The sequence below is a fragment of the Diabrotica virgifera genome, chromosome 8 (assembly GCF_917563875.1).
Source record: "Diabrotica virgifera virgifera chromosome 8, PGI_DIABVI_V3a".
Lineage (NCBI taxonomy): Eukaryota > Metazoa > Arthropoda > Insecta > Coleoptera > Chrysomelidae > Diabrotica > Diabrotica virgifera.
Window position 1 is genome coordinate 68,600,387 of NC_065450.1, and position 12,399 is coordinate 68,612,785.

The window sequence follows — 12,399 nt, forward strand, 5'->3', positions numbered from 1 at the left end:
CGACGTCTGACTCTTTCCCACTGCGTTTTCGTTTCTGGGTTAATTTTAAATTAGCTCGCCAATCGTTGATAAATCTTTCTTGGTTTTTTAAAAGTTTGCTTACCCAATCTTGTGAAATTCGAAAGTCCTAACAATTTGGATTTGACTGCACTTGGATTGTTTCGCTTATTCAATTACATTACCTTTTTCTTTTAAAGCAAGATTTTTTCTTCCAATTTAACAATGCCATGATTCACCTCTTGCAAACAAGTGGTCTCTGGGTAAATTATAAATTACCTGTTTCTAAAAATTTTATAACAGGCAACTAAGTGGATAGGCAATACGTATAGAGATTTGTAGACAAATGAAATTGATTTATGCCCTGTGGATGTCGGTAAACGGTCGAATAGGGAACTTACACAAAACTTTAAACTCGAAAAAAATGCTATAAATCACAAAAAAGTGTTTTTTGTCTTTCGGTTGGCCCCTAAAAACGATTAAAATCGAGAGAAAATTCAAATTATAGCAGGCAGACCAAAACCCGCTCTCACTGGTCGTGACGTCATATCATTATAGTATTTGATGTCCTCGCTATTAATTCTTTTGGTTTGGCATTCGTTATGACACTCAGTTTTATAAATATTTTGATAGTTACTATTTCTGACTAATATTTGAGTGTTTTTGTTAAGACATATATATTATTATAATGACATACGAAAAATGTCATTATAAAATATAATGATGTGACATTACAAGTGTTCGCGAGCTTTTTGGGTTGTTTGAAATGATTTAAATACACAGAAGATTTTAAATTTGTACTTCTAAGTTAGGAGACGTGAAATTTTGGAAATCTCATTTTTAAACAAAACTGAACATTATTATGTAATAAAAAAATGTGCCAGTTTCCTATTAGTACTCATAACAAAGTAATAACGTATTTATTACCTGACCAACCCAAATAATATTTAAATTGCACTACCGGCCCTAGAGGCCCTTGGTTAAAATCGTACAATTTATTGGAAAACTTACGTGGCGATATAAACTTATCCGGAAAATCTTTAAGTAACTTGTCTCTGGCTACATCCGCTATAGGTCCGAACATTATCACAGGTCTAGTAAATCCAGGGTGCTTCAAAATAACCCTTTCGTACGCAGGGAACTTAGATACAGTATCTGAAAAGAGTAGGTCATCCCAATGTTCTTTTCCGAGACTTTTAGATCTTCGGTTGGAACTTCTTCGTCTCTTGAAGAAACTTCCCCTTGACTCATTCGCGGACATCTCTTTCTTGGTCGCATTGAACTGAGCGGTGGCCAGTTCTTCCGCGCGAGATTTGTTGGGAATTATGCCTTTTTGGACTTCTTGATTGTTGCGGCCTTAAAAATAAAACAAACATGTATTAAATTATCTTTTGAGTTAATTTACAATAACTTTCAATTCGGTTATGGTAAAAAAATGTGATAGTTATCGGCAACATCTAGGATATTCCTAGGATAGTTAGTATGCAGTGACTTGGACGAACTTTATTCTCGTGGGCACTGGTTTCTCCCAGTTACTTAAAACTGTTTGGTACACTACCAAATGATTTCAGACATAGCAAAGAGAAAGGAATTGAGTAGGGTTAAAAACAGGAATAGAGCGAGAATGAAAGATAAAAGAGAAAACATATTCATAGGATTATGGAATGTAACAACCCTTTACGAAACTGGCAAATCGGAGCAAATAAGCCAAGAGATTGATAAGTGCAAACTAGACATTGTTGGACAAAGCGAAATACGATGGAATGCCTATGGATCAACCCGACTAGGAGACCAACAACTAATTATATATTCTGGAAACACAAACGTAAATGATAAACACAAAAAGGGAGTGACAATAGTGTTACGAAAAGGAAAGAAAGCCGTATAATAGAGTGTAAGGAGAAACTGACAATTAACTGAACTGAGTCACAACAAACTGGAGAGTCAGTCGAAGAAACATGGAAGCATTTTATAGAAGTAATGATAAATATAACAAAAGAATAAATCAGATTGAAAAAAGAAAATAAAAAATGGATAACATAAATACTCGATAATTGATAGAAGAAAGGAGGAAAATCATAAAAAATCTTACAAAAGAAAGGATCCGAAAAAGGAAGGACAGGAAAAGGAAATACAAGGCAAAAAACGCAAAAGTAAACAACAAACCAGAAAAGATAAAAGAAACTATATAAATAAGATGCTAAATATATCAGAAAAAGCAGCGCAAGAAAACGACCTACAAACACAATACACAAGCATACGAAATCTAACAGAAAAAACACAGGGAAATATACAAGAAGTAAAGGATAAACAAGGAAATAGAATAAAAAATAAGAAAGAAATAACACAAAGATGGAAGAAATATATGCTAAAGATGAAATAATATAAGTCATAGAAGACGAAGTAAAATCACCAGAGCTAGAAGTGAATATTGGACAAATTACAATGGAAACATTGGAAACACCCAATAACCTAATAAAATCAGATGCTGAGCAATCAATGGAAATGTTTAATCAAGAGAATCTTAGAATTATCTTGAAACAAACAAATAAATGTAATAAAGATATAGATGTGAGTTTTATAGAATTTATTAAACTTTTCTATGAATGATGAAACACTTATGTGAAATAACAGGTTCCGTCTCGACAGCCCGTCACGTAAGAGACATTTGGAACAATGACTCACCGAACGAGTGAGGCAACGATTTCTCGTGAATGTCCGATAGTCAAAGCTACGGATTACTAGTGATGGGCGGTTCCGTTTTTCTGGAACGTTCAAGAAAATGTCTGGTATTTTGTATTCAATATATTAAGGAACGAATTTTGTAAATAAGAGTTAGTCTGTAAAATAAATTCGTCTGTACAGTTATATAAATAAAGTCGTATATAAATACGAACCGCTAGTTTCATTGTAGTTATAAGTTATTACAGTAAAAAAACCGCTACAATACTTATTACTGATTTTAACATATTTTTTTATTAGTCTAAGCTAAAATGAATTACGAACGAGAATAAGCACGCTTTCAGTCCTTATGGGATGAAGCAGACAGTGACGAATGTATTGACAAGAGTGCTTCGGAAGTAACTAAAGAAATAGACAATGTTAGTGTAAATAGTGACTATTCTGACCAGCTTCAAGATGTTGACGTTCCACATATCACAGAAAACTAAACAGATATTTTTTGAGATTCTTTAACTCTTTCAATTGTTGGGGTTTGTCACACCCCACGTGTCTGTTAGTGGCAAAAAAGTTCACCTGTCGGATGCCGGGTTAAAACCGTAATCTGCGCTGAATAGAAACTATGAAACTTGAGGTATGATAAAGACGGTAGCGCTTACCTCAATCACCTTGATAGTTTCGATTTTGTGCGTTTATGTACAGTCGGAAAAATGAAAGAATACCCATGAACGAACATATAAAACACGCTGTATTTTCCTGTCACCGTGTCACAAAGAAAATTGTCCAGTGCAAGTACATGTAACAATAATTATTACATGTACTTGCGCTGGCCAATTTTTTGTGTGACACGGTGACAGGAAAATACAGCGTGTTTTATATGTTCGTTCATGGGTATTCTTTCATTTTTCCGACTGTATGTTATATTTATATATATTTTAAAGCTTACCTATCCTAAACACCTGCCAGCATCCAACCACGCCATTATACAGGGTGTCTATAACGTGGAATATATCACCAGATCTGAACGGCATTTCACCTTTGGCAGGACTTTCGTAATGGAAATGGGTTTTTATATAAAAACTATCGCCCTTTTGTGAAGCTACTATACTATCGTATTCTTCTTTACAAAATTGCACTATTAACTCTATTCTGTCCTGAAGACTTAATAGGAACAGAACAGCCTCTTCTCTGGTCACCCCCGTCATGTCCATGTCGTTAACCTACACATAGAGATTACAGAATGAAACACCTAGTAAATTATTGGTTAAATGTACATAACATATTGTTATAATCGCGGTAACACATATTGTAGAACGCTCTAAATGCGGCGACGTTTGATCCTTCTCTGTTACAAGCGATCGGAAGCCTGTGCGAGGCGTTTTAGTTGGGAAACGGTTAGTTAGTAGAGTGTAGATTGCTGAAATTGAATTATTTTGAATAGTGATGTAGTAGTTAGTAGAGTGTAGTGTTGTTTGCTGTAATTTAATTATTTTGAACAGTGATGTGGCGTTTGTGGGACAATGTGGTCGAAAATATTGCGTACGATAACAACACTGACTTTGTAGAAAGTGTGAGTGCTGGTGTGAATGTATTTCCTGAAAAAAAGTATCCGTAAAGAATATGTGAAGGCAGTTAAATGCTGATACACAGGAAGTATGTTTGAATGTGTACAAAATCTACAAAAAATTGGGCTTAAAATGAAAATCTGTTGATACAAGCGACTTCGAATTTAACAGAAATTCACTTTCAAGTATGTACAAAATAGTTAAAAATCAATCTTATCATCGCAAGAAGTGATGTCACTAAAATTTTCAAGACGATGCGTCACTATTATAAAACTATTGAAATCCACCATATATACCAGTACTACAGAAACAATGAAATACCTACAATAGAAATATTAAGAGCGTAGGCACAAAATTTCGGGCCAATGCTATTTAAATGCATTCATTTTTTTCGAATCCTGAGAAAACTAATAAGTATTTTTGAAAAAATTAAACGCAAAGTGAAAGTTTACATTATTACCGAGGGCCGAAAGTCCCTTAGAATAAACAAAAAGTTTTTTTTGAATGAGATATTAGTTTTCAGGAACTCAATAATAATGTAATCTTTCATTCTGCGATTAAATTTTTCAAAAATACTTATTAGTTTTTTCAGGATTTGAAAAAAATTAATGCATTTTAAAGCATTGCCCCGAAATAAGAAATAAATTGGACACATCCGGTCGAAACATGAACTGCTGTGACAAAACTCTTCAAAATCGGATAAAGAAAATAGACTTTCAATTTAAAACAATAAATAAACGTCAAGCAGTTATGGAAAACCAAAGAATAGTTAACAGGCATAATATATGTATACCTAGAACAAATTACTAAATATAGGCAAGTAGGTGAATTTACTATTTACACGAAAACTTAGTATGATATCCACGATACAGTTAAGAAAGGATGGACAGATGGTTCAAACATGTTCATATCAAAAATGCCTGAAAATAAATGATAGCAGCTAATTATTATGCATTGCGAACGAAATGAGGAATGGGTTCCGAATGCTTTAAAATTATGCGGAAAGAAAGTAGAGGATTGTAACGTTGACTAGCATGAATATGAAAGTTGATATTTTTGAAGATTGGTTTGAAAACTCACTGATCCCAAACTTCGAGCTAAATAGTAATAATGCTTGAGAACGCTTTCTATCATTCCCGACAGCTCACTGAGAAACCAAATACCTCTTCAAAGAAGCTGAAATGCAAAGCTTTTTAATTGAAAATGATTTGTATTTCGAAGATTTCTATACAAAAAAAAACAACTTATTGAAGTTCTACATACGAAGCAATTTAACAATTTATACGCCCTGGAGAGTTTTGCCGACTAGGCATGAACACACTATATTGAGAGACCTCCCTCCTATTTTTGTGTTTTCAATCCTATAGATTTAATTTGGGGACAATTACAAGTAAAAATATATTTTGCACGCCTTCTACTTAGTTTTGCACACGAATTAAAAAAGAAGTATCTAATATTACCAAAGAATACTGGCAGAAAAGACTCGCTAAAGTGATCAAAGTTGAAGAATACTATAAAAAGATTGGGCACTTCCACATTAATGGTGGAAATAATTTTATTATTAAATTAAATGATTTAAATGTGTGTAAATATTTTAGTGATTTCTTGTTAATTGTTGTGTTGTGCAGTTAATATTCAGACAAATTACAAGTGTAATAATGAAAATACTCTCGTTGTAAAAAATTGTTATATTTTTAGGATTTGTATTTTTAAAATAAATAAAAAAAAGAGTGGCGATATGCTTGCATTTTTTGCTCAATTTTAAAAATTTTGAACTGCATATTTACGTTTATTTTAGATTTAACTCTGTTTTTATAAAGTTCTTTTAGTATGTATCTGTAATTCTAGCAATAGCAATAATAATTGCAAACTATATTATTTTAATAGTTATCAATGCAAGCATGCGGTAAAAGGGAGGATCCCTGTAAGGTAAAATGTAAATAAAAACAGGTCAAAATTAATTTTAGCACATACGATATATCCTGCTTTAACGGTATATTATTATGTCTAAGTAAAAACATAAATATTTTTAATTACATATTTAATTACCAGAACAACCGGCCGCCGCACTATATATTAAAGCAGAGCTATCAAAACCTATAAATCAGAGCATTCTACTATATTTCTTATCGCAACTATACATAATTATGAACACTTAAAGTAGTACTATTAACAATTTTTAATAAATTCGTTTACCTTTAATATTTTATCACCAGGTTGTAGACCTTGCAAAGAGGCGGGGCTACCAGGTTGGACGGCGGTTACGAAGATCCCCGCAAAATTACCGCCAGTCAGTCTTATGCCTACAGATCCTTCTTTATGGAATGTAATGAATCTTGCATCAGGTCTAAAAATAATTTCAATGTTTAATCATAGAACAAAAGAGAAACGTATAATATAAGAAAAGGCGAAAAAGCATGAGCACCGTGTGATTATCTTTCCGACAGTGTATCCATTGGCCGAAAGATGGGAAAATAGTAGCAGATGAGTTGTACCTCTGAATTGGTTTGTATTTATTTATGTTGATTTTTATTTAAGACTTTAGATTGCGTTATACATTTTCAACCAAGGATAAACATAATCCAATTGTTTATTTTTCTGCCAGATGGTTCTAGTCAGTAGGTAACAACATTGTATGTCTTTTTTTTCTAAAAATCTTCCCTTCTCTTGGAAATTTAATAAATAATTCAAACAAGTTTACAAGTAGTAAGCGTGATTGTTTACTTTTCTTTGGCAATATAATGGGTTAGAAAATGGTTAAAAGGTTTGCTATATTTTTTGTATTTTTTTTATAAAGAAATTCTTTAACATCTGGGACCCGCTGAGTTTTCCTTGTCTCTCAGTTAATTATCGAAAACATGAGGTGGCGCCCGTTTTATTTAGTTCGATTGTTGTATCATCTACTTCCTTTTCAGTTAGTATTGTTCTTTAAGAACAATAGAAGAGAATAAGAGAATAGAGAATAAAAAACTAATAACTCATATAAAAAACTTCAATATGGCGTTCGCTGAATATGTCTCTCCTTATTTGTTGCTTAGAAAATTGCAAAATTTTGTCATAAATTTTGAGATTTTATAAATGTTCATAAATTATGTAAAAATTAAGTTAGAACCTTCTTATTACACGGAATGCTGAGACTTCTTGTGCTTAAATTATATTTTAAATTTCAAAGCAATTGGTCAAACAGTTTAAAAGTTATTTAATTTGTTTATCTCAAATTCATTTTTATTTGCAACACTATAAGTCAGAAAATTATGAGGTTACAGTAATACTTCGGACAGTTTATGAAAGAAGAACATTTATGCTATTAACTTAATTAAAGAAAATTGACAAAAAGTAATTTTAAACAATGTAAAATTATTTTGCAAAACATGTCGATTTTTTGCTTACTTATAAACAATTAGAATAACTTTGTAACCGTTACCTGTAGAAGAATTATTTTTTTATATTTAGAAAGGCTGAGTTTTTATACACATTTAGAAAGAAAAACAATTGTCCTAGGACAATTAGGGACGAAATTAGCCCCCCCTCCTTTTTTTAATTCACATGTTCTTGCAAAATAATTTTGTAATATTTAGAATTATTGGTTGTCATTTTTAAAATTAAATTAATTTTTAAAATTAATTAATTTTAATTAATTACTCCCATTGTATTGTAAATAGTTAAAATTAAATTAATAGTGTAAATCTTCTTCTTTCATAAACTATCCAAAGTATTACTGTAACTTCATCATTTTCTGACTCATAGTGTTGCAAAAAAAATTAATTTGGGATAAACAAATTAAATAATTAATTTGGGATAAACAAATTAAATCACTTTTAAACTCTTTGACCAATTGCTTTGAAATGTAGGGCATGAGTTAAGCACCAGAAGTCTCACAATCTGAGATTTTGCAATTTTCTAAGCAACCAATAAGGATAGACATATTGAAGTTTTTTATATCATTTATGAGTTTCTTACTCTCAAAATTAACTTTTTGGTAATAGACGAAAAAAGCTAAAATTTACCGTTTTTTGATATTCATTTGTTTATAACTATGTATATCATCAAAATTGGCTGCAGGAAACATATAGGTTATTATTATAGATGTCCGTACTACTCAAAAAATTTGGTTTCGGCCTGGAGGGGGTTGTGTCACCAAAAGGATAATTTTTCCCTTATTTCTCTGAACTAATTGTTTAGAAGCGTTTGTGGGTTTGAGTAGATTATACTTTCAGACAGGATATTAATTCAATTGTGTGGACCATTTAATTAATAAGTAAGTATGGATGTGACATTTAGTTAAAAATGACATACTCTGCACTTACATAGGTTGTTTGGTTTTTTGAATTATCGGATCATCTTCATACATCTGTCTGCGGCTGCTGTAATAATCTGAAAAAGTAAATACAGTTAATAGTATAGTAAGGTGACCTTCTAGAATATTTTGAACGAACAAAATTTGAAATACTTACCTTCAGCTCTAGGAGGGGGAGGCCTGGGAGGATCATCCCTTCCTTTCAACAGACCATAACCAGCTATGCTGTTCCTATTCTCCAGTTGGTTTAGATTCGCTTCGGACAGAGGCCCTCTGGACCGACCTCTTGGCGCAAGATTGCTCTTTTCATCAGGCAGTGAATTAGGACCGCTGGATTGATCAAGTTTGTCCTCGAAACCTCCGTTTTGATTTAGATTGGGGTTTCGCGTGGGAGGTTGAACATAGAGGTTCTGATTGGAGTAACTTTGATGGCCGGACGTCAAAAAGTCATCACCTGAAATTGAACGCCAGTTATATATAGGGTGGAACTCACTGACAGGGTGATTCACGCAAGCCTAGCATAGTCCATAAGCTTTATATTTAATGGAACACCCTATATATTTTTAAAAGCTGCTTAACAATCTGATTTCAATGAATATTACAGGGAGGAGATTCCAAACATTTCCACAAACGTGGTAACTTTCGATAGTGGTAATGTAATTTAAATTAAATTATAGGTTTCTACTGATATTTTCCCACCTCTACAGTTTCATCGACTCTTTTTATTTCACAACGTATTGTTTTCCATCTTTTGCGTTATTTTGCCTGTTATTAGCGCGCTCATCAGTAATATATAGATTTTATTATATTGTATATTATAGTATATAATATGATTATTACCTTTTAGGATTGCCTTGTCATATTTGAATTGTTAAAAAGAAAGTATCTTATAGTATAGACGGTTTGCTTTTGTATCATTTACAATGCTGTTACTATATCAACAAATTATTAACAAATATTAGGTTTTATTGAGATTTCTTTATATTTAACTTTTTTCAGTAATCGATATAGTAATAACTCATTTGTCATCCAGATCAATATTTGCTCTAGTTTGTTAATAATTGTTTTTTTTTTATTCTATCCAGGCACATCAATCGTGACATAGAAAACAGTAATTTGTAGACAACAATTTCATTTAAAAGACACTACACATAAAGAAGCATATAAATGCAGAAAAGTATGTTTGAAAATTTCTAATAAAAAAATTGAATGTTAGAGATACTTACTAAAATATCTTTATAGATTTTAATTAATAGTAAAATATGTAATGACTTTTTATATGACATAAAATAAAGTTTTATTATATTTTTTGGACACCTAATTTGAATTATATGACTCTGTTAAAAGTCATAAAAACTCGTATGTAATATGTCTAAAACATATTGGTGAGATAATTATAAAATATGCCAAACAGGAGTTAAATACATGCAAAATGGATATATATCGGATGGCCGGACGAAAACGAAACAGCTGAGGCATTTTTTGCTGAGGCAACTACGACAACATTTTTTGAAAATCCAACAGGTCAATTCTTGGTTAATGTGGGTCAAATGTTATATCGCTTTAAAGACATTGCAATTTTCTGTACGTTAGTCTTTAAATTTTTAAATTCGGTCTAATGTTTTGTTTTATTTATTTAAAAATACTTAAACTTTAAATTGTATTTCCCTTTTGATTAGTACGCCAATGCTTTAGATTTTAATTTCTTTCTTCGCACAGCTTTTGTTTTTTGTCACATTTGTCACACTTTGTAAATTATATGATATAAAAACGTGAAATTAGAAGATTATATTGTGAATATCAGTTGTAAACATTAATTTGTAGTCTTTGGATATTTATTACTATGGTTTATTCCATTAAAGAAAGGGTAGATACCGTTTCGTTGTATTTTATGAACGACAAAATGTGCCAGTATGACAGTTCAGCAATTTAATGAACGACATCAACATAAACAAGACAGTAGGAAGTATCTACAAGGAAGAATTTCCTGTAGCTGGCTGCATACCATTAATTACAAGTAAAATTTAATAAAACATTTTTGTCCTGGTAAAAGGTATATTAGTTTAAAAACCCCCATAGGGCTACAAACATAGAAACAAAACGTTTTCGCTCTGTAACAAGAGTATCATCAGTGTTACAAGAACATGGTATGGTGAGCCACTTAACAATACAAAGGTTAAAACCTTTTAAAAATAGACCAAAAGTCTTATATAAATGTAAACATCGTAAAATCCAAAGGATGGATATAATTCCTATGGATGTGGTTTTAGAGCAACATATGACTCGCACACGTGGTAAGTGGGTTACTAGGTAATAATTAATTAGGTCATTATGTTACAAAAAGTGACAGGCAACTCAGTTTGGGGGGGGGGGGGAACACTTATTCCAGCGCACTGTATGTATATCTTACAACTCTGAGAACAACAGTTTTTAAAAACTTTTGTACGATTAAAGTGTTCATGTACAAACACACAAACTTATATGGAATCATCTGATATTTCTTACTATTCCGTGCGAATTTAAAAAAACGAACACATGAAGTTAAACAATATTTATTTTAAAGCAATTTAATAAAAAAATACATAACAATTAAATAAAAACAAATTGAAAGTACGCGACAACGAATATTTCAGTGTGCAACATAAGAAGTACGAAAGTAAATGGCTCTAATAATTATTCCATTAGCAACAGCAATGTAATTTGCAATTTATTTTCGTTCTTCATATTTTCCACAATAAAATATTCGTTGTCGAAATATTCCAACACAGGCGTATATTCGTGGAATAGGGTATAGCATACAAAATTTCAATGTAAAACGAATAATGTTTAACTTGTTTTTATTTATTTTTTTTGTATTTTGTGGTAGTCAGTGTTATCACCTCTAGTCCTTATGCAAGCTTCAGTTTGCGTGGGCACGCTCCTAATCAAATTATCAACATTTTGTTGTGGTAGGTTGCTCCATCCTTTAAAAGCAGCTTATACTAGCCGTGCGGTGTTTTGTGGATTATCCCGTCGAGCTCTAATTTTTCTTTTAAGCATATTCCACAAATACTCTACAGGACTAAGCTCGGGTGAGCAAGCAGGCCACTCCAAACAAGGGATACCTTCTGCTTCAATGATGTCTGTAGTCACTCTAATGGTATGTAGAGCTCCATTATCATGCAATAAAATTAAATTTTTTCCTGTTGCACCTCTCCAGAGCCTGACTACAGGTTATCAACATACCTGTCAGCAGTTAAAGTTGATTGGATGAAAATTAAAGGAGTTTTTTTACGGATCACAATTCCTGTCCAGAACAATACACTTCCCCTTGTATATTTGTGAACAGATCTGACAGTTTTCGTTCTTGCTTGTCTACCTCGACCTCTAAGTACACGATTTCGTGGGTCATCAGATTTTCCATCTGATTACATTAAATCCTGACTGTTTTTGAAAATAGCACATTTTGTCAATTCTCAATGTTCCAGTTTTGGTGGTGAAGACACCAATTTATGCGATCAATCTTGTGCAGCCTGGATAACTCGGGAACCCATATCTGTCTCCTGCTGTATACTTCTTGGTACGAGCTCTTCTTCTTATCGTTTCAACTGAAACAGTTACACCTGCAGCTTCCAAAAGCTGCCTTTGGAGCTGCAGGTGAGAAATGGTTGGGTGTCTACCAGCTGATTGGAAAATTAAATGATCGTGGAGAGCCGTTATTATTTTGGCGACTTTCCCTTGCTTTATTTTTGAGCTTTCCTAGTTCCTTTTACCTACCATATGTTTTGGACAGAACTCCCTGTATTACGCCTAGTTCTGCAGCTATGTCCATCTGTGAATATTACTTTCTCCACAAGACCAATAATATTTCCTCGTTGTAAG

At 32.3% G+C, this 12,399-nt stretch overlaps 1 protein-coding gene across 4 annotated transcripts in view; it reads right to left on the reverse strand.

Annotated features, from left to right (window-relative positions):
• LOC114336287 (tight junction protein ZO-2) overlaps nucleotides 1-12,399 on the reverse strand; it is a 390,572-nt gene that overhangs the window by 82,539 nt on the left and 295,634 nt on the right. For all 4 annotated transcript variants that reach the window (XM_050657746.1, XM_050657747.1, XM_050657749.1 and 1 more), the window contains exons 5-9: nucleotides 8,696-8,992; nucleotides 8,549-8,615; nucleotides 6,438-6,588; nucleotides 3,623-3,896; nucleotides 1,009-1,353 (exon numbers count right to left, since the gene is read on the reverse strand). In XM_050657746.1, coding sequence (XP_050513703.1) covers nucleotides 1,009-1,353; nucleotides 3,623-3,896; nucleotides 6,438-6,588; nucleotides 8,549-8,615; nucleotides 8,696-8,992 — 1,134 coding nt within the window. The remainder of the gene's footprint in view (nucleotides 1-1,008; nucleotides 1,354-3,622; nucleotides 3,897-6,437; nucleotides 6,589-8,548; nucleotides 8,616-8,695; nucleotides 8,993-12,399) is intronic.